Source organism: Oncorhynchus masou, chromosome 31 (assembly GCF_036934945.1).
Source record: "Oncorhynchus masou masou isolate Uvic2021 chromosome 31, UVic_Omas_1.1, whole genome shotgun sequence".
NCBI lineage: Eukaryota > Metazoa > Chordata > Actinopteri > Salmoniformes > Salmonidae > Oncorhynchus > Oncorhynchus masou.
The window spans coordinates 65,636,032-65,663,909 of NC_088242.1; the positions used below are offsets into that span (position 1 = coordinate 65,636,032).

Consider the following 27,878-nt stretch of genomic DNA (forward strand, 5'->3'; position numbering starts at 1 on the left):
AGAAAAAAAGTTATTTGTTTCTGGCCATTTTGAGCCTGTAATCAAACCCACAAATGCTGATACTCCAGATACTCAACAAGAGTACAGGACAGTTTTTTTGCTTCTTTAATCAGATCAACAATTTTCAGCTGTGCTAAAATAATTGCAAAAGGGTTTTCTAATGATTAGTTAGCCTTTTAAAATGATAAACTTGGATTAGCTAACACATTGTGCCATTGGAGGACTAGAGTGATGGTTCTTGATAATGGGCCTCTGTACGCCTACGTAGATATTCCATTAAAAATAAGTTGTTTCCAGCTACACTAGTCATTTACAACATTAACAATGTCCACACTGTATTTATGTTAAATTTCATGTTGTTTTAATCAACAGAAAATGTCTATCTATCTAATCTGTTAGTCGGACGTTTACATACACCTTAGCCAAATACATTTAAACTTTTTCACAATTCCTGACATTTAATCCTAGTAAGAATTCCCTGTCATAGGTCAGTTAGGATCACCACTTTATTTTAAGAATGTGAAATGTCAGAATAATAGTAGAGAGAATGGTTTATTTCACATTCCCGGTGGGTCAGAAGTTTACATGCACTCAATTAGTATTTGTTAGCATTGCCTTTAAATTGTTTAACTTGGGTCAAATGTTTCGGGTAGCCTTCCACAAGCTTCCCACAGTAAGATGGGTGAATTTTGGCCCATTCCTCCTGACAGAGCTGGTGTAACTGTGTCAAGTTTTTAGGCCTTCTTGCTCGCACATGTTTTTTCAGATCTGCCTACAAATTTGCTATGGGTTTGAGGTCAGGGATTTGTGATGGCCACTCCAATACCTTGACTTTATTGCCCTTAAGCCATTTTGCCACAACTTTGGAAGTCTGCTTGGGGTCATTGTCCATTTGGAAGACCCATTTGCGACCAGGCTTCAACTTCCTGACTGATGTCTTGAGATGTTGCTTCAATATTTCCACGTAATTTCCTTTCCTCATAATACCATCTATTTTGTGAAGTACCCCAGTCCCTCCTGCAGCAAAGCATCCCCACAACATGATGCTGCCACCCCGAGCGTCACAGTTGGGATGGTATTCTCCGGCTTTCAAGCCTCCCCCTTTTTCCTCCAAACATAACAATGGCCATCATGGCCAAACAGTTCTATTTTTGTTTCATTCGACCAGAGGACATTCCTCCAAAAAGTATGATCTTTGTCCCCATGTGCACTTGCAAACCGTAGTCTGGCTTTTTTTTGGAGCAGTGGCTTCTTCCTTGCTGAGCGGCCTTTCAGGTTATCTCGATATAGTACTAATTTTACTGTGGATGTAACAGTATAACTTTAGACCGTCCCCTCGCCCATACCCGGGTGCGAACCAGGGACCCTCTGCACACATTAACAACAGTCACCCACGAAGCATCGTTACCCATCGCTCCACAAAAGCCGCGGCCCTTGCAGAGCAAGGGGAACTACTACTTCAAGGTCTCAGAGCAAGTGACGTCAACGATTGAAACGCTATTTTGCACGCACCGCTAACTAAGCTAGCCGTTTCACATCCGTTACATGGATATAGATTATTTTGTACCTGTTTCCTCCAGCATCTGCACAAGGTCCTTTGCTGCTGTTCTGGGATTTATTTTATTTTTTGTGGGGCGGCAGGGTAGCCTAGTGGTTAGAGCGTTGGACTAGTAGCCAAAAAAAGTTGCAAGTTCAAATCCCCCAGCTGACAAGGTACAAATCTGTCATTCTGCCCCTGAACAGGCAGTTAACCCACTGCTCCTAGGCTGTCGTTGAAAATAAGAATTTGTTCTTAACTGACTTGCCTAGTTAAATAAAGGTAAAATAACATATATTTTTTTGCACTTTTGGCAGCAAAGTACGTTCATCTCTAGGAGACAGGACGCGTCTCCTTCCTGAGCAGTATGACGGCTGCGTGGTCCCATGGTGTTTATACTTACCATTGTTTGTACAGATGAATGTGGTACCTTCAGGCATTTGGAAATTGCTCCCAAGGATGAATGAGACTTGTGGAGGTCTACACCTTTTATCCTGAGGTCTTGACTAATTGCTTTAGATTTTTCCATGATGTCGAACAAAGAGGCACTGAGTTTGAAAGTAGGCCTTGAAATACATCCATACCTCCAATTCACTCAAATGACGTCAATTAGCCTATCAGAAGCTTCTAAAGCCATGACATAATTTTCTGGAATCTTCCAAGCTGTTTATTAAAGGCACAGTCAACTTAGCATATGTTAACTTCTGACCCACTGGAATTGTGATACAGTGAATTATAAGTGAAATAATCTGTCTGTAAACAATTGTTGGAAAGATTACTTGTGTCATGCACAAAGTAGATGTCCTAACCGACTTGCGAAAACTATAGTTTGTTAACAAGAAATTTGTGGAGTGGTTGAAAAATGAGTTTTAATGACTCCAACCTAAGTGAAAATAAACTTCCAACTTCAACTGTAATCAGACCCTTTACTCAGTACTTTGTTGAAGCACGTTTGGCAGCGATTACAGCCTTGATTCTTTAAAAAAAATATATTTTTTTTTATTTCACCTTTATTTAACCAGGGAGGCTAGTTGAGAACAAGTTCTCATTTGCAACTGCGACCTGGCCAAAATAAAGCAAAGCAGTTTGACACAAACAGCAACACAGAGCTACACATGGAATAAACAAACATACAGTAGAATAAGTCTATATACAGCATGTGCAAATGAGGTAGGATAAGGGAGGAAAGGCAATACATAGGCCATGGTGGCAAAGTAATTACAATATAGCAATTAAACACTGGAATGGTAGATGTTCAGAAGATAAATGTGCAAGTAGAGAGACTGGGATGCAACGGAGCAAGAAAAATAAATAAATACAGTATGGGGGTGAGGTCGTTGGATGGGCTATGTACAGGTGCAGTGATCTGTGAGCTGCTCTGACAGCTGGTGCTTAAAGCTAGTGAGGGTGATATGAGTCTCCAGCTTCAGTGATTTTGAAGTTCATTCCAGTCATTGGCAGGAGAGAACTGGAAGGAAAGGCGGCCAAAGGAAGAATTGGCTTTGGGGGTGACCAGTGAGATATACCTGCTGGAACGCGTGCTACGGGTGGGTGCCGCTATGGTGACCAGTACGCTGAGATAAGGCGGGGCTTTATTTGGCAGGGACTTGTAAATGACCTGGAGCCAGTGGGTTTGGCGATGACTATGAAGCGAGGGACAGCCAACGAGAGCGTACAGCTCGCAGTGGTGGGTAGTATCTGGGGCTTTGTTGATAAAACGTATGGCACTGTGATAGACTGCATCCAATTTGTTGAGTAGAGTGTTGGAGGCTATTTTGTAAATGACATTGCCGAGGATCGGTAGGATGGTCAGTTGTATGAGGGTATGTTTGGCAGCATGAGTGAAGGATGCTTTGTTACCGAAATAGGAAGCTGATTCTAGATTTAATTTTGGAAAGGAGATGCTTAATGTGAGTCTGGAAGGAGAGTTTACAGGCTAACCAGACACCTAGTCAGAACCATCCAGAGTAGTGATGCAGGACTGGCGGGCAGGTGCGGGCAGCAATTGGTTGAAGAGCATGCATTTAGTTTTACCTGCATTTAAGAGCAGTTGGATGCCACGGAAGGATAGTTGTATGGAAGTGAAGCTCTTCTGGAGGTTAGTTAACACAGTGTCCAAAGGAGGGCCAGAGGTATACAGAATGGTGTCGTCTGCGTTGAGGTGGATCAGAGAATCACCAGCAGCAAGAGCGACATCATTTTTGTTTTATACAGAGAAGAGAATCGGCCTGAAAATTGAACCCTGTGGCACCCCCATAGAGACTGCCAGAGATCTGGACAGCAGGTTCTCCGATTTGACACACTGAACTCTATCTGAGAAGTAGTTGGTGAACCAGGCGAGGCAATCATTTGAGAAACCAAGGCTGTTGAGTCTGCCAATAAGAATGTGGTGATTGAGAGAGTCGAAAGCCTTGGCCAGGTTGTTGGATACGGCTGCACAGTAATGTCTCTTATCAATGGCGGTTATGATATTGTTTAGGACCTTGAGCGTGGCAGAGGTGCACCCATGACCAGCTCTGAAACCAGATTCCAAAGCGAAGAAGGTACGGTGGGATTCGAAATGGTCGGTGATCTGTTTGTTAACTTGGCTTTCGAAGACCTTAGAAAGGCAGGGCAGGATAGATATAGGTCTACAACAGTTTGGGTCTAGAGTGTCTCCCCCTTTGAAGAGGGGGATGACCGCGGCAGCTTTCCTATCTATGGGTATCTCAGACAATACTAAAGAGAGTTTGAACAGGCTAGTAATAGGGGTTGCAACAATTTTGGCAGATAATTTTAGAAAGAGATGGTTCAGATTGTCTTGCCCGTCTGTTTGTAGGGTTCCAGATTTTGCAGCTCTTTCAGAACATCAGCTATCTGGATTTGGGTGAAGGAGAAATGGGGAAGGCTTGGGCGAGTTGCTGAGGAGGGCTGGTGATCGGGGAAGGGGTGACAGTGTTTCCTTGCCTCAGTGCATTGGGCAGCTGGGGGGAGGTGCTCTTATTCTCCATGGACTTTACAGTGTCCCAGAACTTTATTGAGTTTGTGCTACAGGGTGCAAATTTCTGCTTGAAGAATATAGCCTGCTAACTGCCTGTGTATATTTGTTCCTATCTTCCCTGAAAAGTTGCATATCACGGGGGCTATTCGATGCTAATGCAGAACGCCACAGGATGTTTTTGTGCTGGTCAAGGGCAGTCAGGTTGGGAGAGAACCAAGGGTTATATCGGTTCATGGTTAAAACATTTTTGAATGGGGCATACTTATTTAAGATGGAGAGGAAGGCACTTTTAAAGAATAACCAGGCATCCTCTACTGTCGGCATGAGGTCAATATCTTTCCAGGATACCCAGGCCAGGTTGATTTAGAAAGGCCTGCTCGCCCAAGTGTTTTAGGGAGCGTTTGACAGTGATGAGGGTTGGTCGTTTGACCGCAGACCCATTACGGATGCAGGCAATGAGGCAATGATTGCTGATATCTTGGTTGAAAACAGCAGAGGTGTATTTGGAGGGCCAGTTGGTTAGGATGATATCAATGAGGGTGCCCGTGTTTACGGATTTGGGGTTGTACCTGGTGGGTTCATTGATAATTTGTGTGAGATTGAGGGCTTCAAGCTTAGATTGTTGAATGGCCGGGGTGTTCAGCATGTCTCAGTTTAGGTCACCTCGCATCACAAGCTCTGAAGATAGATGGGGGGCAATCAATTGACATATGGTGTCCAGGGCACAACTGGGGGCAGAGGGTGGTCTATAGCAAGTGGCAATGGTGAGAGACTTGTTTCTGGAAAGGTTAATTGTTTTAAGTAGAAGCTCGAATTGTTTGGGCACAGACCTGGATAGTAAGACGGAACTCTTCAGACTATCTCTGCAGTAGATTGCAACACTGCCCCCTGCCCCCGAAACATGTTATAGTTAGGTATGGAATTTTCAGGGGTTTTGGTGGTCTTCCTAAGCCAGGATTCAGACATGGCTAGGACATCCAGTTTGGCAGAGTGTGCTAAAGCAGTGAATAAAACAAACTCATGGAGGAGGCTTCTAATGTTAACATGCATGAAATCAAGACTTTTACGCTTACAGAAGTCAACAAATGAGAGCACCTGGGGAGTAGGAGTGGAGCTAGGCACTGCAGGGCCTGGATTAACCTCTACATCACCAGAGGAACAGAGGAGGAGTGGGATAAGGGTACGGCTAAAAGCTATCAGAACTGGTCACCTAGTGCGTTCGGAACAGAGAGTAAAGGGAGCAGGTTTCTGGGAACGATAGAATAGATTCAAGGCATAATGTACAGACAGAGGTTTGGTAGGATGTGAGTACATTGAAGGTAAACCGAGGCATTGAGTAATGATGAGAGAGATATTGTCTCTAGAGATGTTTAAACCAGGTGATGTCACCGCATATGTGGGAGGTGAAACTAGTTGGTTAAGGCATATTGAGCAGGGCTAGAGGCTCTACAGTGAAATAAGACAATCACTAACCAGGACTGTAATGGACAAGGCATATTGATATTAGGGAGAGGTATGCGTAGCCTGGTGATCATAGGGGTCCAGTGAGTGGTTGGGCTGGCTGGAGGCACGACGATTCAGTCAGCTAGTAGGCCGGGGCTAGCAAGCAAGCAGAAGGGCCTTAGAGGGACGTCTCGATGGAGGAAAAGTCTGTTTTAGCCTCCGTGTGCGGTGACGTCGATAGAACCAGTCGTGATGGATTAGTAGGGTTCCGAGCAGCAGAGGGGTCCAAGTCCAATTGGCAAAATAGGTATAGAGGACCAAGAAATTGTCCGATGGGTGTATACAGCTAACAGTCCAATATTCTCTAGCCAGCTAGCGGGCTGCGGCTAGCAGATGGGCATTCAGGGGACGTAACTATGTAGGGGCCAGTTGAGTACCCCCTTGAGCAGATCACGTCGTAGTCCGGTCGTGAAGGTCCGGTCGTGCCCCGTACCGGCTGTAGAAGGGGTCCGGCTATTGTATCTCATTCTTATTGGGTATGACGCTACAAGCTTGGCACGCCTGTATTTGGGGAGTTTCCCCCTTTCTTCTCTGCAGATACTTTCAGGTTGGATGGGGAGTGTCGCTGTACAGCTATTTTCAGTTCTCTCCAGAGATGTTCGATCGGGTTCAATTCTGGGCTCTGGCTGGGCCACTCAAGTACATTGAGACTTGTCCCGAAGCCACTCCTGCATTATCTTGGCTGTGTGCTTAAGGTCGTTGTCCCCACTCTAAGGTCCTGAGTGATCTGGAGCAGATTTCCATCAAGGATCTCTCTCTACTTAGCTCTGTTCATCTTTCCCTCGATCCTGACTTGTCTCCCAGTCCCTGCCCCGCAGCATTATGCTGCTCCCACCATCGTGCTTCACTGTAGGGATAGCGCCAGGTTTCCCCCAGACGTGCCGCTTGGCATTAAGGCCAAATATTTAAATCTTGGTTTCATCAGACCAGATAATCTTGTTTCTCATGGTCACAGAGTCCTTTAGGTGCCTTTTGGGAAACTCCAAGTGGGCTGTGATGTGCCTTCTACTGAGGAGTGGATTTCGTCTTGCCACTCTACCATAAAGACCTGATTGGTGGAGTACTGCAGAGATGGTTGTCCTTCTGGAAGGTTCTCCCATCTCCACAGAGGAATTCTGGAGCTCTGTCATTGTGACCATCAGGTTATCTGTCCATTCCTTAACCAAGGCCCTTCTCCCCCGATTGTGCAGTTTGGCTGGCGGCTAGCTTTAGGAATAGTCTTGGTGGTTCCAAACTTCTTCCATTTAAGAATGATGGAGGCCACTGTGTTCTGTGGGACCTTCAATGCTGCAGACATTTTTTGGTACCCATCCCCAGATCTGTGCCTTCCTTCGATCTCATGGCTTGGTTTTTGATCTGACATTCACTGTCAACTGTGAGACATTTATATAGGCAGGTGTGTGCTTTTCCAAATCATGTCCAATCAATTGAATTTACAACACGTGAACACCAATCAAGTTGTAAAACAACTGAGGTCACTTCTGGTGACTTTTTAAAAGGACATTCTACACCAAAATCAATTTAAATTCAATTATGGTGACACCATCCAAAATATAATTTTCCCTTTAAAAGCATTATAACCTGTATCCCAACTAATGCAGCATTGCGTCATTCAATAAATAGGCTGCCCATCTGCATTTACCTAATTGAAAACACCCAAAATAATCTACAAATACACGTTTAAACTTGCCTCTTCAGGTGTTTTTCTGGATCAAAATGGGGCTTAGGTGGTGGTGTGGTGGTGGGCTTAGTCAATTATGCAGTCGCCGACCTATTGTAGTGGCTCTCCTCTTGGCCGCAGAGACATTTGATTATTTTAAAGATGATTTCCTATGAAAAATGAACGTTGCTTTTACATTGATAAAGTTTGATCGTAAAGTTACTCGTCTCCCCCGTATCAAACACTTGCATTCAGGAGGCGGGATTATTAATGTTATAGGGTGACATCATAATTTTAATACACCAACGGTAACATGATATTTTCTTCCCTAATTTAAATAAGTACCGTAACCAACATCAAAGAAGGAGTGGTTGCAGAGGGGTGTGATTTAAATAGCTAGAGAGCTACTCTTCTGTTGGGAACATTTGACTGTAGGGTGTCAGTAAATATAATTAAAAGTTTACCATATTCATCTGTGGCAAAGATACTTATGTTTTCCCTTTTCATCTGTGTCTGTTGTTGGCTAGTTACTGGCTAGCTAGGTCTTCAGCCAGATTGGAACAAAGGGTCATTCAAAACTCCAACGCAGTTGTCATGTCAACACACCTGTTAGTGCTGCTGTGAACCACCTCACAGAAGATGGTCTTAGTTGTTTAAGTTTACACAGATTTTTTTTACAATCCCGATTTACAAAAATATATATATTTACTAGGATATCTGAAAAGCCACAGCATGTTGATTGTTAATTCAACATGCTGTGCCTTTTCAGATATCCTAGTATGATGGTGGGTGAGGATAAAACATTTATACAGGTCAGTTATAAGGTCGGTGCTGAGTATAAAGGGATAAAATTAGTTTGCACCACTTTTTTAAACTCATGTTTAGTCTATGAGACCAGGCTAACGCAGTAAATGTAAATCCGGGTCACTCAAATTAGTATTATATGTTATGTTTGGTATGGTTACATAAGACCAGATGGTTACTTAAGGCAAAAATTAAAGTAGGGTGGTTGTTGGGCAGGCGTATAACGTGAGTGTTCAGCAACCCGAAGGTTTAGATTTCAAATCTCATCACTGATAACTTTAGCATTTTAGCTAATTAGCAACTTTTCAACTACTTAAAAAAATGTGTTTGTTCTTTTTTTGAGAAATTGATATAGGGGAGACACTGAATCAGGCCGACTGTCTGTAGACCGTCAATGCGACTGTTGCACCTTTTCATCCTGCTATTCTTCCTCACATCTCTTCACCTTCTTTCACATTCTTCCATCTCTCTCTCGCTTTCTCTCTTGCTCTCTCACTCTCCTCTCTAGATGTCTACAGAGCAGTTGGAGGCGTATGTCAACAGTCAGTTTGATGAGCTCCACCGGCTAGTTCGTCTGGAGGAGAAGAGGACCCTCCACCTAGTGGACCTGAAGGAAGCCTTCCTGACTGCCGCCGCCGCCGAGAAGATCGCTGAGATCACCGTCCACACCGAGCAGCTCCAGGAGGAGATGGCCTGTATCACGCAGCAGCTGGGCCAGCTGGACCAGGCCGAGGCACAGCCTGGAGCCGGAGTAGCCGCCCTAGCCCAGGGAGGACCATGCCCCAGACCAGCGGTGAGGCACCTCTCCCTTATACACCACAATTGTCAGGGTAGATGATACCACTGTAGGCACTGATCTTGGATCAGTGCATCATTGGGTGTGTAACGCAGCACCGACCTTATAACTGACCTTATAACTGACCTATATAAATGTTTCATCCTAACCCACCATCATACTAGGATATCTGAAAAGCCACAGCATGTTGATTGGTAATTCAACATGCTGTGCCTTTTCAGATATCCTAGTATTGATGGTGGGTGAGGATGAAACATTTATACAGGTCAGTTATAAGGTCGGTGCTGAGTACAAAGGGATAAAATCAGTTTGCACCACTTTTTTAAACTCATGTTTAGTCTATGAGACCAGGCTAACACAGTAAATGTAAATCCGGGTCACTCAAATTAGTATTATATGTTATGTTTGGTATGGTTACATAAGACCAGATGGTTACTTAAGGCAAAAATTAAAGTAGGTTGGTTGTTCTTGGTGGATGGGCAGGCGTATAACGTGAATGTTTAGCAACCGAAGGTTTAGATTTCAAATCTCATCACTGATAACTTTTGCATTTTAGCTAATTAGCAACTTTTCAACCACTTACTACTTTTTAGCAACTTTGCAACTACTTAACATGTTAGCAAACCCTAACCTCGCTAACGTTAGCCAGCTAGCTAAAGTTGGCCACCTAGCTAGATTTGCAACATATCATACGTTTTGCAAATTCGTAACATATTATATAATTTGCAAATTCGTAACATGTAATACGAATTGTAATTCATAACAAATCATATAAAATGGGTGATGGTTATCCACAAATTAATACAAACTATATGTAACATATGATACTAAATGGATTGTCCTGGATTTACCCACAGAATAATACAAAATGCCCTGAGACCAGGTTTTTTATTTGGGAAGCTGCTTGTGTAAAACTAGGGTGGGTTCTTAGATGTAAACATGTTTAGCACTGCATAGCTGGGGGTTTAAGTGTAACTACGTATGTCCTCTGGCTGCTTGTCAGGTACACACACACACAGAGAGAGAGAGACGCCAGCTGGAAATACTGTACCTACTCTTCTACATACCAATCCCTGCCGAGGTTACTTTCTCATACGCCCACACCATTATTCGCACACTCATACAGTGACACTGACATTTACATACGTACACATTTACACACATATACACATATGTATTCTCACTCACTCACATAAATTAGACTATTCCCCTCCCCACCCACTCCTCCTCCCTCATACTAGTTAAAAGAAGGCTCTTATTTCTACAGGGGTAAATAAAAAGATCCTCCTGGCCCATTACTCAACTGCTATAGTTTAACTGTTGGAGACGACTATTGTCTTCCCTGGTAGAGCCTCTCAGGCATGAGCCAGTCAGGGTGGCTGGCAGTCAGGGAGAGACGGAGGGATGTAGTAATGGCTATGGCCAGCCTGCAGATTGCTTTCCTGTGTGAAATGATCGGCTCGTGGTCCGAGTTCATTAAGGGCCTAATTGAATGGTGATGGTTGCCCTGTTTGTTCTCTCCTGTAAGTCATTTCTGCTTTGAGTAATGCCCCGCTGTGACTTAGAGATGTCTATAGGAGCGAGAGAGAGAGGGAGACATGTACAGTGTTTGAGATGCCTTAGGGATATATGTGTGTGTATGATGAGGTACAAATAGAAACATTTGTGTGTGTGCAAGAGATACAAGATAGGGAACGAGTTAGAGAGAAGACCCTAATACCAATTTATACACACAATCTAATCACATTCTCGAGCGCGTTTCAGTTCTAGCCGTCTGTATTCTCTGATGTAGTGGCCCCACTATCTACTTACAAGATGGAAAAGATGCCAACTGCAGATCTGAGAGAGGAAAGAAGCGCACTGTATGAATACCAACAGACCAGCAACCACAAACCACATCTGAAAGAATAAGACTATGGAAATAATTTAGGATGGAATAATATCATCCCGATAATTATCCTTCCTCAAACCCCTCTCTAAAGCATACTTCTCATAATTGAGATGGGTCCGCTTGCTTTAGATCAGGCAAACGTAGTGAATATTACTGTAAATGTTCGAAGGATTCTAGGTAATCTATCACAAGACATCTCGTTTCCCTTTTGGGTACTTCGGATTATCACAGGTGTCTGTCATTTTCTCTGGCCCTCTGTTTTGCCTTTTCACATGTAAAATATATAACATGGTTTTTAAACAAAAAATAGAATGACAAAGCTGTAAAACCATTATCCTAAATGTATACCATCAACTTATTGAATGCCACTGGTGTTTAATATGAGGGCTTCAGCATGAATTGTACTATGTCAATATGTCTTTGTTGAAAATGTTTTGTCGTCAAACTGGTGGCAGTTGTGAAAAAAGTCAATAGTTGGAAGAGTTGCAGAGTTAATTGAAAATAATGCCATTGTTGATGAGATGCTTTTTTTTTTTATAAATTAGACTATTTTCTATTGAACCATATGGTCTATCCTCCAGAAACTCATGGGAAATATGGACATAATTTAGAAAAAATGAATGCTATACATGAATTCATTTTTGAAAAGTTATTCAAGTGTAAATGACCAATGTTACCATAGATTTTCAGGGTAGCCTAGTGGTTAGAGCGTTGGACTAGTAACCGGAAGGTTGCAAGTTCAAACCCCCGAGCTGACAAGGTATAAATCTGTCGTTCTGCAGTTAACCCACTGTTCCTAGGCTGTCATTGCAAATAAGAATTTGTTCTTAACTGACTTGCCTGGTTAAAAAAAGGTAAAATAAAATAAAATATATTTAGGCAAAAACATTTAACATAATTCTATAATTTATCCTATAAGATACATACTAGTTTGAGAAGTCCAGTGCATAAATGGAGAATGATGCTTGTGCGTGTGTGTTTGTGTTAATTCTCGCTAGGCAGTTAGCCTAAATAGAGGTAACGCTGATAAAGAATGGGCCAGCTGTTATGGCAGTTGCTGTGTACATTTATTACAGAATGAATGGGCTCCTGTTTTGCAGTGTAATCTACAGATCTGTCATTAAATCAATAGAGAGCGGGACGGGCTGGCGGGCGGTAGGTAGGTAGGTAGGCAAGTAGCTCTACAGACGTACGCCCGCTGTGTTTACCCTCCAAACACCACCCACCATGATTACTGAGCACTGATCTGTCACCCCAGAGGAAATCATCCCTCAGCCTGTCTGACAGAACACACACACAAAGTCTCACATAGCACATGCACACAACCACACACATAGTCAGAGAATCCACACACACACACACACACACACTGCCGAACACACACAGCTAAGCATACAGACAAAAAATTGTCAGACTCCAGCCACCCTAGTCATTGCCATAGACTGTTCTCTCTGCTACCGCATGGCAAGCGGTACCGGAGCTCCAAATCTAGGTCCAAGAGGCTTCTGAGCAGCTTCTTCCCCGACATCATAAGACTCCTGAACATCTAATCAAATGTCTACCCATATTATTTGCATTGCCCCTCCCTCTTCTGCTGCTACACTCTGTTATTATCTATGCATAGTCACTCTACCTACATTACATATTACCTCAATTACCTCGACTAACCGGTGCCCCCGCACATTGACTCTACCGGTACCCCCTGTATATATCCTTGCTGTTGTTATTTTACTGCTGCTCTTTAATTATTTTTTACTTTTATTTATTTATTTTATTTATTTTCTTAAAACATTGTTGGTTAAGGTCTTGTAAGTACGCATTTCACTGTAAGGTCTCCACCTGTTTTATTCGGCGCATGTGACAAATAACAACATTTGATTTCATTTGTTTTAATGAAAAGGAGCCGAGAGATGGAGTTAGCAGGGCCCTCCAGGGGAAGCTACAGTATGGTACTGTCTTGTTAGTCTCTGCGGTTCTCCTCTATAGCTGACGGCTGCATGGTGACTGAGGTGGCTGCTTGTGGCTGCTAATTAAAGTGTGAACAGTGTCTACTGTCAGAGAACTGATCCACCACTGGGCTCATTTACTCTCCTCTCATGTAACACACCGATATCTTTGAGAATAGCTTTTGATATGTGATGTCAGCTGTGTGATGTCTTGCCATCTGTGTAGATGTTTGATTGTGTCAGTGTCAACCACAGTGCTGTGTTATAGTCTCCTGTATTTAAACTGCTGTTTCTCTTGTCTTTTTCAGCAGCGCGACATTGAGGCCAGGCCAAGGTAAGACTGATTCATAACAACCTCTTTTATAGCATCTGGCAGAACTGGGAGAAAAATACCCTTTTAAATCCCCACACTCAGGTGGTTTTACAGTGGGCTTACAGGGAGAGGGGATCAGTATGCGACACACATCCATGCTCACACTCACACGTACAGTAAACTCACACATGCACTCCTCTCACACACACACACACACACACACACACACACACACACACACACACACACACACACACACACACACACACATTTGTTTTACTATCCTTGTGGGGACCAAACAATTGATTCCCATTCAAAATTCCTATTTTCCCTAACCTTAACTCCTAATACTAACCCAAATTGCAAACCTAAACCTAACGGACGTTGCTTTTACTGTCTTTGTGAGGACCATTCCTCACAAGGATGATAAAACAAAGAAAGTGAGGACATTTCGCCGGTCCCCACAAGGAATAAGGCAATAGCCAAAATGTCCCCACTTTCCTTGTTTTACAATCGTTGTGAGGACTTCTGGTCCCCACAAGGATAGTAAAACTAAAAACACACACACACACTTCTCTCTCCAGCCCTTGCACAGTATCCCCCCTCCTTTTCTCCTCCTCCCCTTTAGTACTGTATGTGTGTCACGTCCCTGGCCCAGCCAGGCAATTAGCTGCTCTAATCTCTGTCCCCGCTGGAATTAAATGCTTGGAAAGGTGACGACTTGCCCTCTTTAATCACACGGCAACACAGAATGACCTGCCCCTGTCCGCTTCATTGGACACTGGGCCGAGGCGGGCTGGATGCTGGAGAGACACACTGTCCACTAGTGTGTGGTCAAGCTGTAGTCTGATTATTGGGGTCAACTCAAGCCTTCAGGTGGATCGACCGTGCTTTGGGCAGCACTGTCTGTGTTGTAGTAGGCTGGTCTGGTAGGTAGTCGTGTAGGGGGTGTGTGTGTCTTGCCTGTCTGCCTGCCTACTATCTGTAAGTCTGTCTGTTCATCCTGTCGTCCATCTGTCGACCTGTCTCTCTCCGACTGTCTGACTTGTAAAGGTGTGTAGGCTAGTGTGGGACAGTAGGTGTAACAGATAGCCTTTACCAAGTCACACACGTATTGATTCCCTGACACTGACATGGATCTCAGAGGAGCTGCCTTCCCATCACCCCCTGCTGTGTCCCTTTGGTGTGTGTGTCTCTCCCGGCCTTGATGTCAGGCTGCCTCCCCACCTCTCTCTCACGCATACACACACACACGCATGCACACGTACACACTCACTCGCTCGCTCAGTAAAGGTCTGAGACACAGGCAGTGCCTCTGTCTGCCTTTCTGAAATGTCAGCCTCAGTGTATCCGGTGGGAAATAAATGCTTTATCTGAAAGGGACTTTGTGGTTGAATAAAGGTTAAAGAAGACAGTGTCTTTTAAGACAGACACCATCAACAAGCTTTGAACTAAAAGCTTTAGAGAAAGACAGACAGCTCTGTGTTTTATCTTTGGAATGTTGTTGGATTTTCAGAACAGATAAGTGATAACACAAATAACCAAATAGCAGCTACGGCAGGGAAACTGAATAAACACATCAATCAGCATTGCCTTGTTTTGTCACACACCTGCAGAATATGGAGCAAGTACATAGAGGAGTTGGAGTATTTGTTTTGGAGAAATGTACAATATTTGCAGATTCTAGTGTTTTGTTTTTAATGGCCCTGACCCAGCCATGGAGAGGCCCAGTATAACTGCCAGCTCAGGGGCTGTAACTGATGGGCCTGCCAATGGTAATGCTGAGACCCAAGCACAATCCACTACTCTCTATCAAGACCAGATGGCTGACAGTTGGGACCCCACGGTTGGATAACGCTTCTACAATGCCCTTGGTCAAGGTTAACCCACATAGATAGATAGATATCTAACACACACACACACACACACACACGCACACACTCTCTACCAGTCAAAGGTTTTAGAACACCAACTCATTCACTGGTTTTTCTTTATTTTTACTATTTTCTACATTGTGGAAGAGTAGTGAAGATATCAAAATTATGGAATGACACATATGGAATCATGTAGTAACCAAAAAAGTGTTAAACCACAGGATTCTGCAGCGATACGCCATCCCATCTCATTTGCGCTTAGGGAGACTATGTTTTTCTACAGGACAATGACACGACACACCTCCAGGATGTGTAAGGGCTATTTACCATGAAGGAGAGTGACGGAGTGCTGCATCAGATCCACAATCCCCCGATCTCAACAAAATGTAGATAGTTTGGGATGAGTCTGACCACAGAGTGAAGGAAAGCATCCAACAAGTGCTCAGCATATGTGGGAACTCCTTCAAGACTATTGGTAAAGTATTCCAGGTGAAGCTGGTTGAGTGAATGCCAAGCGAGTGCAAAGCTGTCATCAATGCAAAGGGTGGCTATTTGAAGAACCTCAAATATAACATATATTTGGATTTGTTTAACACTTTTTTTGGTTACTACATGATTCCATATGTGCTATTTCGTGGTGTTGATGTCTTCACTATTATGCTACAATGTAGAAAATAGTACAAATAAAGAAATCCCCTTGAATGAGTAGGTGTTCTAATACTTTGAACGATAGTGTGTACACAAATGTATGCACACACTCATACATGTATGCACATACACTACTCTTTTCCATCTTCATAAAATGCTGTGGATGCAGAATTTAGCCCAGCTCCCTGCCTGGGTGAAGGCATCAGATACCAACACGTATAAAGCATAATGAAGTCCTAAATGCAAGAAGAACGGGAACTAAAGGAAGGAGAGAGGGAGGAATGTGACTGGGAAAGTGGAGGGAATACATGTCTTTTTCATTTCTGTAGGGTTATAGCTTACAAGCTTACAATTGTTGTGAAGAAGACTTCAGGGCGCCCAAGAAAGTCCAGCAAGCGCCAGACCGTCTCCTAAAGTTGATTCAGCTGCGGGATTGGGGCACCACCAGTACAAAGCTTGCTCAGGAATGGCAGCAGGCAGGAGTGAGTTTATCTGCATGCACTGTGAGGTGAAGACTTTTGGAGGATGGCCTGGTGTCAAGAAGTGCAGCAAAGAAGCCCCTTCTCTCCAGGAAAAACATCAGGGACCGACTGATATTCTGCAGAAGGTACAGGGATTGGACTGCTGAGGACTGGGGTAAAGTCATTTTCTCTGATGATTCCCCTTTCCAATTGTTGGGGCATCCGGAAAAAAGCTTGTCCAGAGAAGACAAGGTGAGCGCTACCATCAGTCCTGTGTCATGCCAACAGTAAAGCATCCCGAGACCATTCATGTGTGGGGTTGCTTCTCAGCCAAGGGAGTGGGCTCCCTCACAATTTTGCCTAAGAACGCAGCCATGAATAAAGAATGGTACCAACACATCCTCAGAGAGCGACTTCTCCCAACCATCCAGGAACAGTTTGGTGACGAACAATGCCTTTTCCAGCATGATGGAGCACCTTGCCATAAAGCAAAAGTGATAACGAAGTGCATATGGGAATCAAACATCAATTTTTTGGGTCCATGACCAGGAAACTCCCCAGACCTTATTCCCATTGAGTACTTGTGGTCAATCCTCAAGAGGCGGATGGACAAACAAACACCCCACAAATTCTGACAAACTCCAAGCATTGATTATGCAAGAATGGGCTGCCATGTGGCCCAGAAGTTAATTGACAGCATGCCAGGGCGGATTTCAGGGGACTTGAAAAAGAAGGGTCAACACTGCAAATATTCACTCTTTGCATCAACTTCATGTAATTGTCAGTAAAAGCCTTTGACACTTATGAAATGCTTGTCATTATACTTCATTGTTCCATAGTAACATCTGACAAAAATATTTAGACACTGAGGCAGCAGACTTTTTGTGAAAATTCTCAAAACCTTTGGCTACGACTGTACTCTTCCCTCCCTAGCTTCCTCTCCCCTGTGTTAGTGAGGTTTTAGTGATTAGCCTCTCTCCCTAGTCCCCTCTCCCCAGTGTTAGTGAGGATCCACTCTCCCTAGTCCCCTCTCCTCAGTGTTAGTGAGGAGCCTCTCTCCCTAGTCCCCTCTCCTCAGTGTTAGTGAGGAGCCTCTCTCCCTTGTCCCCTCTCCTCAGTGTTAGTGAGGAGCCTCTCTCCCTAGTCCCCTCTCCTCAGTGTTAGTGAGGAGCCTCTCTCCCTTGTCCCCTCTCCCCAGTGTTAGTGAGGAGCCTCTCTCCCTAGTCCCCTCTCCCCAGTGTTAGTGAGGAGCCTCTCTCCCTAGTCCCCTCTCCCCAGTGTTAGTGATGAGCCTCTCTCCCTAGTCCCCTCTCCCCAGTGTTAGTGAGGAGCCTCTCTCCCTAGTCCCCTCTCCTCAGTATTAGTGAGGACCCTCTCTCACTAGTCCCCTCTCCTCGGTGTTAGTGAGGAGCCACTCTCCCTAGTCCCCTCTCCCCAGTGTTAGTGATGAGCCTCTCTCCCTAGTCCCCTCTCCTCGGTGTTAGTGAGGAGCCTCTCTCCCTAGTCCCCTCTCCTCAGTATTAGTGAGGACCCTCTCTCACTAGTCCCCTCTCCTCGGTGTTAGTGAGGAGCCACTCTCCCTTGTCCCCTCTCCTCAGTGTTAGTGATGAGCCTCTCTCCCTAGTCCCCTCTCCCCAGCGTTAGTGATGAGCCTCTCTCCCTAGTCCCCTCTCCCCAGCGTTAGTGATGAGCCTCTCTCCCTTGTCCCCTCTCCCCAGCGTTAGTGAGGAGCCTCTCTCCCTAGTCCCCTCTCCCCAGTGTTAGTGATGAGCCTCTCTCCCTAGCCCCCTATCCCCAGTGTTAGTTCTACATAGACACAGGACATGACCATACTTGTCATCTGGCTCTAATCACACAATTGAAGCCTCTTTATGAACTTGGTCATGGTTTGCCTGTTTGTGTGTGCTAATGATGTATTATGAGATTCTCTTTAATTGAATCAAGTTATATCCTACCAAGAGGTGCCCCCCTTGCACATCTCTCACATAATACACCACACACACACATTGATTTGGTTAATGGTTTCTCATCATCCTCCCTGAGCCCCCTTGAAATAACTCTTCCCTGATCAGAGAGTGGTGTTGGTTTGGGATATGGTAGGCCCACTGATCAATAGTTTGTGTGTGCGCATGGGTGTGTGTTAGTTTGTTCTGATCGATGGAGGAACAGGAGAGGTGCTTAGCATCTCCACACACACCTCCTCAAAGCATCCTGGGACAGGCCATAAACGGTTCATTTCACAGAGCCAATGTGTCTCCCTGGAGAATATAGGAGGATTGGAGAGAAAAGAGAGAAAGGGGGAGAGGGACAGCAAAAGAGGTGAGATGGAGGGGGAGTGCATGAGAGGGAGGGAGGGAGAGGGGGACAGAGACATTGTGCAACTTTGCAAATGAGAAGGGTGAGTTGTACTAAAGAAAGCAAATGAAACATCCCAATCGATGGAGTCTCTACATCTCTAAACGTTGATCATTGCTTGCATTTTTAGATTGTATTTCACCCTGGGTGAGTTGCAAGTTATGCTAGACAGGTGGTCCTTAAGGGACGAAGATTAGGGGAGCAGGGTCTCTGTTAGTTGTCTGATAAAAAGAGAGGCTGGACATTCACTGAGGCCTATGCCACCGGAATCTTCAATAATTTTGGCAATTAACAGAATCTATGGCAGTCTACCAAATGTATGTAGTTCTGTTTTTGAGCTGTTCATGTCTATTAATGTTCTGTACTATTTCATGTATTGTGTGGACCCCAGGAAGAGTAGCTGCTGCTTTTGCAACAGCTAATGGGGATCCTAATAAAATACCCCAAAAATACCAAATCATAACTTAATTTATACTTAATTTATATTAATTTATAATTTATACTTGAATAACTTTTTAAAAATGTGTTCATATACAGTACCAGTCAAAAGTTTAGACACACCTCTAAATATCTAAATATATCTAAATATATTTTTGATTCTTGAAAGTAGCCACCCTTTGCCTTTACGACAGTTTTGAACAATCTTGGCATTCTCTCAACCAGCTTCACCTGAAATTATTTTCCAACAGTCTTGAAGGAGTTCTCATATATGTGGAACACTTGTTGGATGCTTTTCCTTCACTCTGTGGTCCAACTCAACCCAAACCATCTCAATTGTGTTGAGGTAGAGTGGTTGTGGAGGTGAGGTCAAGTGATGCAGCACTCCATCACTCTCCGTTGTCAAATAGCCCTTACACAGCTTGGAGGTGTGTTGGGTAATTGTCCTGTTAAAACAAATTATAGTCCCACTAAGCGCAAATGAGATGGGATGGCTTATCGCTGCAGAATGGTGTGGTAGCCATGCTGGTTAAGTGTGCCTTGAATTCTAAATAACTCACCGTGTCAGCAGCAAAGCACCATCACACCTTCTCCTCCATGCTTCACGGTGGGAATATCACATGCGGAGATCATCCGTTCACCTACTCTGCGTCTCATAAAGACTCATCAGACCAAAGGACAGATTTTCACTGGTCTAACGTCCATTGTTCATGTTTCTTGGCCCAAGCAAGTCTCTTCTTATTATTGGTGTCCTCTAGTAGGGGTTTCTTTGCTTCAATTCGACCATGAAGGCCTGATTCATGCAGTCTCTTCGGAACAGTTGATGTTGAGATGTGTCTGTTACTTGATCTCTGTGAAGCATTTATTTGGGATGCAATTTCTGAGGTTGGTAACTCTAATGAACTTGTCCCCTGCAACAGAGGTAACTTTGGGTCTTCCTTTCCTGTGGCGGTCCTCATGAGAGTCATTTTCATCATAACTTTGAAAATTCTTAAAATGTTCCGCATTGACTGACATTCATGTCTTAATGTAATGATGGACTGTCGTTTTTCTTTGCTTATTTAATCTGTTCTTGCCATAATTTGGATTTAGTCTTTTACTAAATAGGGCTATCTTCTGTTTACCACCCCTACCTTGTGACAACACAACTGATTGGCTCAAACACATTTAAGAAGGAAAGAAATTCAACAAATTAACTTTTAACAAGACACACCTGTTAATTTAAATGCATTCCAGGTGATTACCTCATGAAGCTGGTTTGGAGAATGCCAAAAGTGTGCAAAGCTGTCATCAAGGCAAAGGGTGGCTACTTTGAAGAATCTAAAATATAATACATATTTTGATTTAACACTTTTTTTGGTTACTACATGATTCCATGTGTGTTATTTCATAGCTTTAGATGTCTTCACTATTATTCTACAATGTAGAAAACAGTACAAATAAAACACCCTTCAATGTGTAGGTGTGTCCAAACTTTTGACTGTTACTGTATTATATTCCTTTTTTATCTGTCCATATTGTCTATTAGTTTCCAGTATGTCTCTTAAACCATATGGTCTACAATCAATTACCTCTGCAACTCGTCCAACTATAGACTTTTTTCACAAGTACCACCAGTTTGACACGAAAACATTAGCAACAAATACACACTGGCAGTCAAATAAGTGAGTTAAAAAAAGGATATTTCATGCTGAAACCCCATATTTAACACAATGGTATTAACTAAGTTGATGGTTTATATTTAGGATAATGTTTTACGACTTTGTTATTCTAGTTTTTGTATTTTAAAATCATCTTATTTAATAATTATCTGTTTTTGTGATGAGGCCACATAGATGGCCAGAGATAATTACAGACACCTGTGATAATCTGAAGTGCACAAGGGCCACATACAGTGGGGCAAAAAAGTATTTGGTCAGCCACCAATTGTGCAAGTTCTCCCACTTAAAAAGATGAGAGAGACCTGTAATTTTCATCATAGGTACAGTTCAACTATGACAGACAAAATGAGTGAAAAAAAATCCAGAAAATCACATTATAGGATTTTTAATGAATTTATTTGCAAATTATGGTGGAAAATAAGCATTTGGTCACGTACAAACAAGCAAGATTTCTGGCTCTCACAGACCTGTAACTTCTTCTTTAAGAAGCTCCTCTGTCCTCCACTCGTTACCTGTATTAATGGCACCTGTTTGAACTTGTTATCAGTATAAAAGACACCTGTCCACAACCTCAAACAATCACACTCCAAATTCCACTATGGCCAAGACCAAAGAGCTGTCAAAGGACACCAGAAACAAAATTGTAGACCTGCACCAGGCTGGGAAGACTGAATCTGCAATAGGTAAGCAGCTTGGTTTGAAGAAATCATCTGTGGGAGCAATTATTAGGAAATGGAAGACATACAAGACCACTGATAATCTCCCTCGATCTGGGGCTCCACGCAAGATCTCACCCCGTGGGGTCAAAATGATCACAAGAACGGTGAGCAAAAATCCCAGAACCACACGGGGGGACCTAGTGAATGACCTGCAGAGAGCTGGGACTAAAGTAACAAAGCCTACCATCAGTATCACACTACGCCGCCATGGACTCAAATCCTGCAGTGCCAGACGTGTCCCCCTGCATAAGCCAGTACATGTCCAGGCCCGTCTGAAGTTTGCTAGAGAGCATTTGGATGATCCAGAAGAAGATTGGGAGAATGTCATATGGTCAGATGAAACCAAAATCTAACTTTTGGCTAAAAACTCAACTCGTCATGTTTGGAGGACAAAGAATGCTGAGTTGCATCCAAAGAACACCATACCTACTATGAAGCATGGGGGTGGAAACATCATGCTTTGGAGCTGTCTTTCTGCAAAGGGACCAGGACGACTGATCCGTGTAAAGGAAAGAATGAATGGGGCCGTGTATCGTGAGATTTTGAGTGAAAACGTCCTTCCATCAGCAAGGGCATTGAAGATGAAACGTGGCTGAGTCTTTCAGCATGACAGTGATCCCAAACACACCGCCCGGGCAACGAAGGAGTGGCTTCGTAAGAAGCATTTCAATGTCCTGGAGTGGCCTAGCCAGTCTCCAGATCTCAACCCCATAGAAAATCTTTGGAGGGAGTTGAAAGTCCGTGTTGCCCAGCAACGGCCCCAAAACATCACTGCTCTAGAGGAGATCTGCATGGAGGAATAGGCCAAAATACCAGCAACAGTGTGTGAAAACCTTGTGAAGACTTACAGAAAACGTTTGACCTCTGTCATTGCCAACAAAGTGTATACAACAAAGTATTGAGATACATTTTTGTTATTGACTAAATACTTATTTTCCACCATAATTTGCAAATAAATTCATTAAAAATCCTACAATGTGATTTTCATGATTTTTTTTTCTAATTTTGTCTGTCATAGTTGAAGCGTACCTATGATGAAAATTACAGGCCTTATCTTTTTAAGTGGGAGAACTTGCACAATTGGTGGCTGACTAAATACGTTTTTGCTCCACTGTACATGGCTTGTGATAGATTACATTAAATCCTTGAAAGATACCACAATTCGGGTAGTTTACTGGCAAACTTCAAAAGTTTCCAGTAATGTACCATCACTTTACAACCTCAGTTGAGACTAATATATGTGTGTCTGAAAGAGTTACTGGACTGTGATGTGCAGAAAGTCTGCTTAGCAAGGGAGGCTTGGCAAGCATATAAATCATGCAGTGTAATCACACTAATATGATAAGGCACGCTGGGGAGTCTGGCACTTATAAGGATGATAGGAGGTCCCTCCACTTATTCCTCCACTCTGTCACATCACTATGGTCTTTCTCTGGAGCCACGCAATGCACCCTGACTTCCAGACCCGCTTTTTCATGCGTGGGACCTGTGCGCGTGCATACACACCCATTTCCTCTGTTTTATCACGAATAGGACCTGAGCAGAAGTAGCGTTACCTCAGAGAGTAGCGATTGCAGGGCTAAGGGCTAGTGCTCTCACCAGAGCCTTTATGTAATCACACGTACTCTTCTCTCTCTTGCTCCTTTTCTCCATCTCTTGCGCTCTCTCTCTCTCTCTCCCCACGGCTATCTCCCTCACCCCCCCACCCGCTCTCTTGTTCTCACTCGCTCTCTCGTTCTCAATCGCTCGCTCGCTCTCACATACGCTACTAACACCAAGACGTTTATGTAACACACACAGCCTGAACTGTGAAATTGGTTGCTGTTGTGATCTTTCTCTCCTTGAATGGATGGTTAGTTAGTAGTGTTTTAGTTGGGCTGGCAAGGCTGCACAGGAAGAGGAAGTGGTAGCTCTCTGGCGTTGCCCTCCTGATGTTCAGTCAACACATCTAGGGTTAGGAGAGTGAAGGGTGTGGTGTTGAGATGATTTGGCTCAGCTTTAGAAACTATGTTGAGCCCTTTGCCCTTCAGAGGGACAACCAGATAGGTGGAAGGGAGGAAAGAGAGGAGTTAAGTGGTAGAGGGCTGGGGAAAGACCCCTGAGATGGAAACACGGAGCTGGGTTTCCGCTAATGAAATATTTACAATCCCCAGAGAGAACAAAGGCACTGCAGCCTCCTCCCCCTCTCCATTATCCCATCACATTTGTGTGTGTGTGTGTGTGTGTGTGTGCGTGAACGTGTGTGTGTCTTACTGTGTGTAACTGTATGCTGCAGTATAATCAACATGCCCTCACTTAATAATTTAAGTGGCTGTAGTTGGAAACACCAGCCAACATGGTTTAAGTGACTGCTGGTGCGTGTGTGTGGCGTCCGTGCGTCCTTGGGTGCATGCGTGCGTGAGTAACAAGGCCCAGCTGGCTGCTGTGGATGATGATGGAGGATCACACTCCTTTCCTTTCACATTCCAATGGGACTGTGGATCTCGCATCCCACACTTCACCCTCTATACTATCCTGCTAAACATGCACTGGCATGTGTGCACTAACACACACACTGACATAACACTGTTCTCTGTGCAAGCACATATATACACACTCACACACACCACTCACTGAATGTCACACCACAAATAAATATGCATTATTAATCGAAAGAGTCACATGTACTACACACAACCCACAGACTTAGGTTCATGTCACTGGTACTCACTTTGAGGTCCACTATTGAATGACAGACAGCCACAGCAGCTCTAATCTTAAACCTGTGTGCGTGCATGCGTGCGTGTGTGCGTGCTCGGGTGTCTTGCGCAATCTTTTTTTATTTTTTTATCTCCGGGTTAACTGGAATGCAAAAAAGGTCAATTTACCACAACAAAGCTTCCGATAACAACCACAATTTAACCTTGGGAGTTGCCATAGCAACTCGTACATTATGGTTTTGTATTTTGTTCCCCTGTTCAGCCATTCTGAAGAGATGTGGACCTAAATGGAAAGGGTAGTGCTGCTTAAAGTGGTTTGGAAAATGTAAAGCTTTTTAGATTAATAGAGTTTCTGAAATGTCAGAATCCGAATCATAAGATTGTATTCTCGCACATCAAGAAAATGGTGCAGTTGACAATAATATATTTTCATAAAAGATGTGACTGAAAGTGTCTGGCTTTATAATGGATGTGGAGGAGCTCAGATTTTGTTGAGTTGTAGAGAGGTAGACTTTAAACAACCTTAGCTAGATATAGCCTGTGGAGTTAAGTTTTGAATCCTAGGGGTTGGAGTAAATACTAGACTCTGGTCATGTGTGTTGTTCTGTGTTGACTATCATCCCCAGTAAGAAGAAGGGAGGTGTAAAGTGCCAATCTCCGACTAGTTATCTGCCTGGACTTTGATCCCAGAACTCCTAAGAAAACAGTGGCAAGTGTTACTGAGTGGATTATCCTTGCTCAATAAAATTCAATGAAATATGGTTAGTTTTAATGGATACTTTGGGCAATGTATTATTAAGGGATTCTGGCAGTAAAATTGTTAAAGTGCATTCTCTTCTGGCTCCTTTTAAATAGCAGCAGAAAACTCTGAGGATAACTGCTTTCAAATGAATGAGTAGGCAAACACACTGTTTAGATATACTTAACTGACGAACCGACACACACACACAAATACTGCAGACAATTCATTATTTATAGGCACTATAGGCTTGAAACATTAAAGGGATACTTCGGGATGTATCTACTTCCCCAGAGTCAGATGAACTCGTGGATATTATTTTTATCTCTGCGTCAAGTGTGAAGGAAGTTAGAGGTAGTTTTGCGAACAAATGCTAACTAGCATTAGCAAAATGACTGGAAGTCTACAGGAACAGCTAGAATGCTAGAAGTTCCCATAGACTTCCAGTCATTGCGATAACGCTAGTCAGCAATTGTGCTAAAGCCAGTTAGCAAATTCCTTTAAAACTTCACACAGAGACATAAAAATGGTATTCACGAGTTCATCTGACTCGGGGCTAAAGGGCATCATTGCCAAAATCCCGAAGTATCCCTTTAATGTTTCAAGCCTATAGTGGCTATAAATGATGGATTGTCTACAGTAGTTCTGTGTGTGTTAGTGCGTGTTTGTCGGTTCGTCAGTTAAGTATATCTATTTATATCTAATTCATTTGAAAGCCGTTAAAGTTTTCTGCTGACATTGAAAAGGAGCCAGAAGAGGATGCACTTTAACTATTTAACAAGGGAATCAAGAGGATAACTTAAAATATTAATATATATACCCCCAGTTACCGCTTTAAGTATTCAAGAAAGGAGAGATCATGTTTAACTCAGAATAGAGAAGGGAAAGAGGGGAGATGATAAAATGGGGGAGTAAGCTTTCTGGGCACGGGGTAATATAGAAGGACAGGGCATGAAAAATGGGAGCAAGCCTGGTGAATCATATCTCATAGGGCTCCAGTGCACAAGACAACAACAATAACTTAGTCTGACAGCCAACTTCACCAAGTACGGTGGTATAAACAGTTTGCTATCTTCTCCTGTGTTGCACATTGAGTTATATCTGCTTCCAGTGATACCCTTGCTGATAAGCTTGTGGTATCCAATATGTTCCCAAGTATTACACTTCCTACCAAGTCCATGTACTGTTTATGAATACCTCTTGAGGTCAGTACAACTGTTTGACCCTTTCAAACTCCAAATGTATTAACGGATTGTTTGTGTTTTGACTGCATGGACTGTCAGTCCTTGCATCCGCAGCTCTGTCAATTAAATTGAGTGGTTGTATGTTTAGCTTGTTCTGTTCCAAGCCAAGTAGTGGGGCTGCTTTTGGGCCGACTCCAAATTGTGGCTGTAATACATTATATCTGAATATTTATTTTGTTTGGTTGCTGGTTAATCACAACGTTGATGGTTTGTTTTTGTGAAACACTCATCCTTTCTCATTTGTTTGTTCTTTGTCTCTTTCTCTCTGCACCTGCTCATTAAAAGGGTCTGCTCTCCTCTTTTACTCTGCTCTCCTTTCCTGGAAAGTAATCATGCCACTCGTTGTCAGCACTAGCTTGAAAGACTGGGCTGTTGAGGAGGGAGAGCGAGCGAGTAAGAAATGAAGTGAGCTTAAGACAGACTGAAAATGGAGAGTGCGTGTCAGAGAGAGAGCCTATATGAGAGAGGTAGACTGCTGGAGAAGGTAGGAGCAGTGTATAGTATAACACAGATGTGTTGTGATTCTGTGTGTACAGTGTGACTCCATCAAACACTAGTCATCGTCTGTAGGGAATCGTTCTGGTACAGCTTGACGAGACCAGGCAGCATCGCCATCGGTAAGGCGCTGATGCAGGAACGATGGAGAACATTTAATGGTTTGTAATGGGCTATGATGGCTAACTGAACACTGGCCACGTATGGCAACCACTCCAACGAGGAGATGCCAGTCAATCTAGCAGTCTCAGTCTCCAGGCTGGTAGAATCTTGGGTAAAAGACTGTGAATGCCTGCTTCAGTGTTTACTGGGACAGAGGGTTGAGTTGAGTTGGAATAACTGGGTGATGTGACTTAGTAAAATAAGTATAACACTCCCTCCTCCGTCACATACAGACAACAATGTTGCAATCTCTCTCTCTTTGAGTGCCAGTGGTTTTCCCAAAGCAGACTGTCACCCCGTATCTCTGTTAAGGGTAATCCCACACACACCACTCTAGAAGTTACAGAACACATAAACATTGTTTATTGCATTCCCAAGTACTAAACACAACACGCACACATACTTCTTGAGCCTGATGTCAAATATTCCTTCCTTCAGCCACATGAAGATGATGCTCACTGTGCCCCTCTCCCTCTCTCTCACACACAAACACACACACAGTCTGACACCCCGGGGTAGGGTTCCAGGTCTGGTGTCAGCTCAGTGGAGATGTTGGCGGGGTGATAGTGGTGAGCTGAACAAAGGCTGATGAATCCTGCCCCTTGCTATGACCTGTCAACACGGCAGCAGCAGAACCATATCACACCGCCTCATCTCCGAGCCCTGCTCCCTCCCGGCCCACTACACCACCAATATACTGTTAACACTGTTACATGCAGACAGGGGCCCGCTGAATCGTGTGACATCACAACACACGGCTCACGGACCCCAGGCTCAGCAGAGTGGAAGGGCCGAAGATGCCTGTCTCTTCTCTCATCCTTTCCTCTTTTACTGCCTCCATTCCTCTGCTGGAGAGAGCGCAAAGAGAGAGAGGGAGACTACGAAGGTTGTCATGTTTTATTCAGCAGCCTCCCGACAGGCTCTGTCACTGTTGCAATTTATGTGTTGCTGTG

The 27,878-nt window shown here is 43.7% G+C and overlaps 1 protein-coding gene across 3 annotated transcripts in view; it reads left to right on the top strand.

The window, feature by feature from the left end:
- LOC135524280 (tripartite motif-containing protein 44-like) overlaps positions 1-27,878 on the top strand; it is a 69,152-nt gene that overhangs the window by 26,301 nt on the left and 14,973 nt on the right. The window contains exons 4-5 of one of the 3 annotated variants that reach the window (XM_064951684.1): positions 8,993-9,277; positions 13,429-13,451. In XM_064951684.1, the coding sequence (XP_064807756.1) occupies positions 8,993-9,277; positions 13,429-13,451 (308 nt within the window). Of the gene's footprint in view, positions 1-8,992; positions 9,278-13,425; positions 13,452-27,878 lie in introns of all 3 variants that reach the window. The other 2 variants (XM_064951683.1, XM_064951682.1) reach the window with 2 other exon arrangements.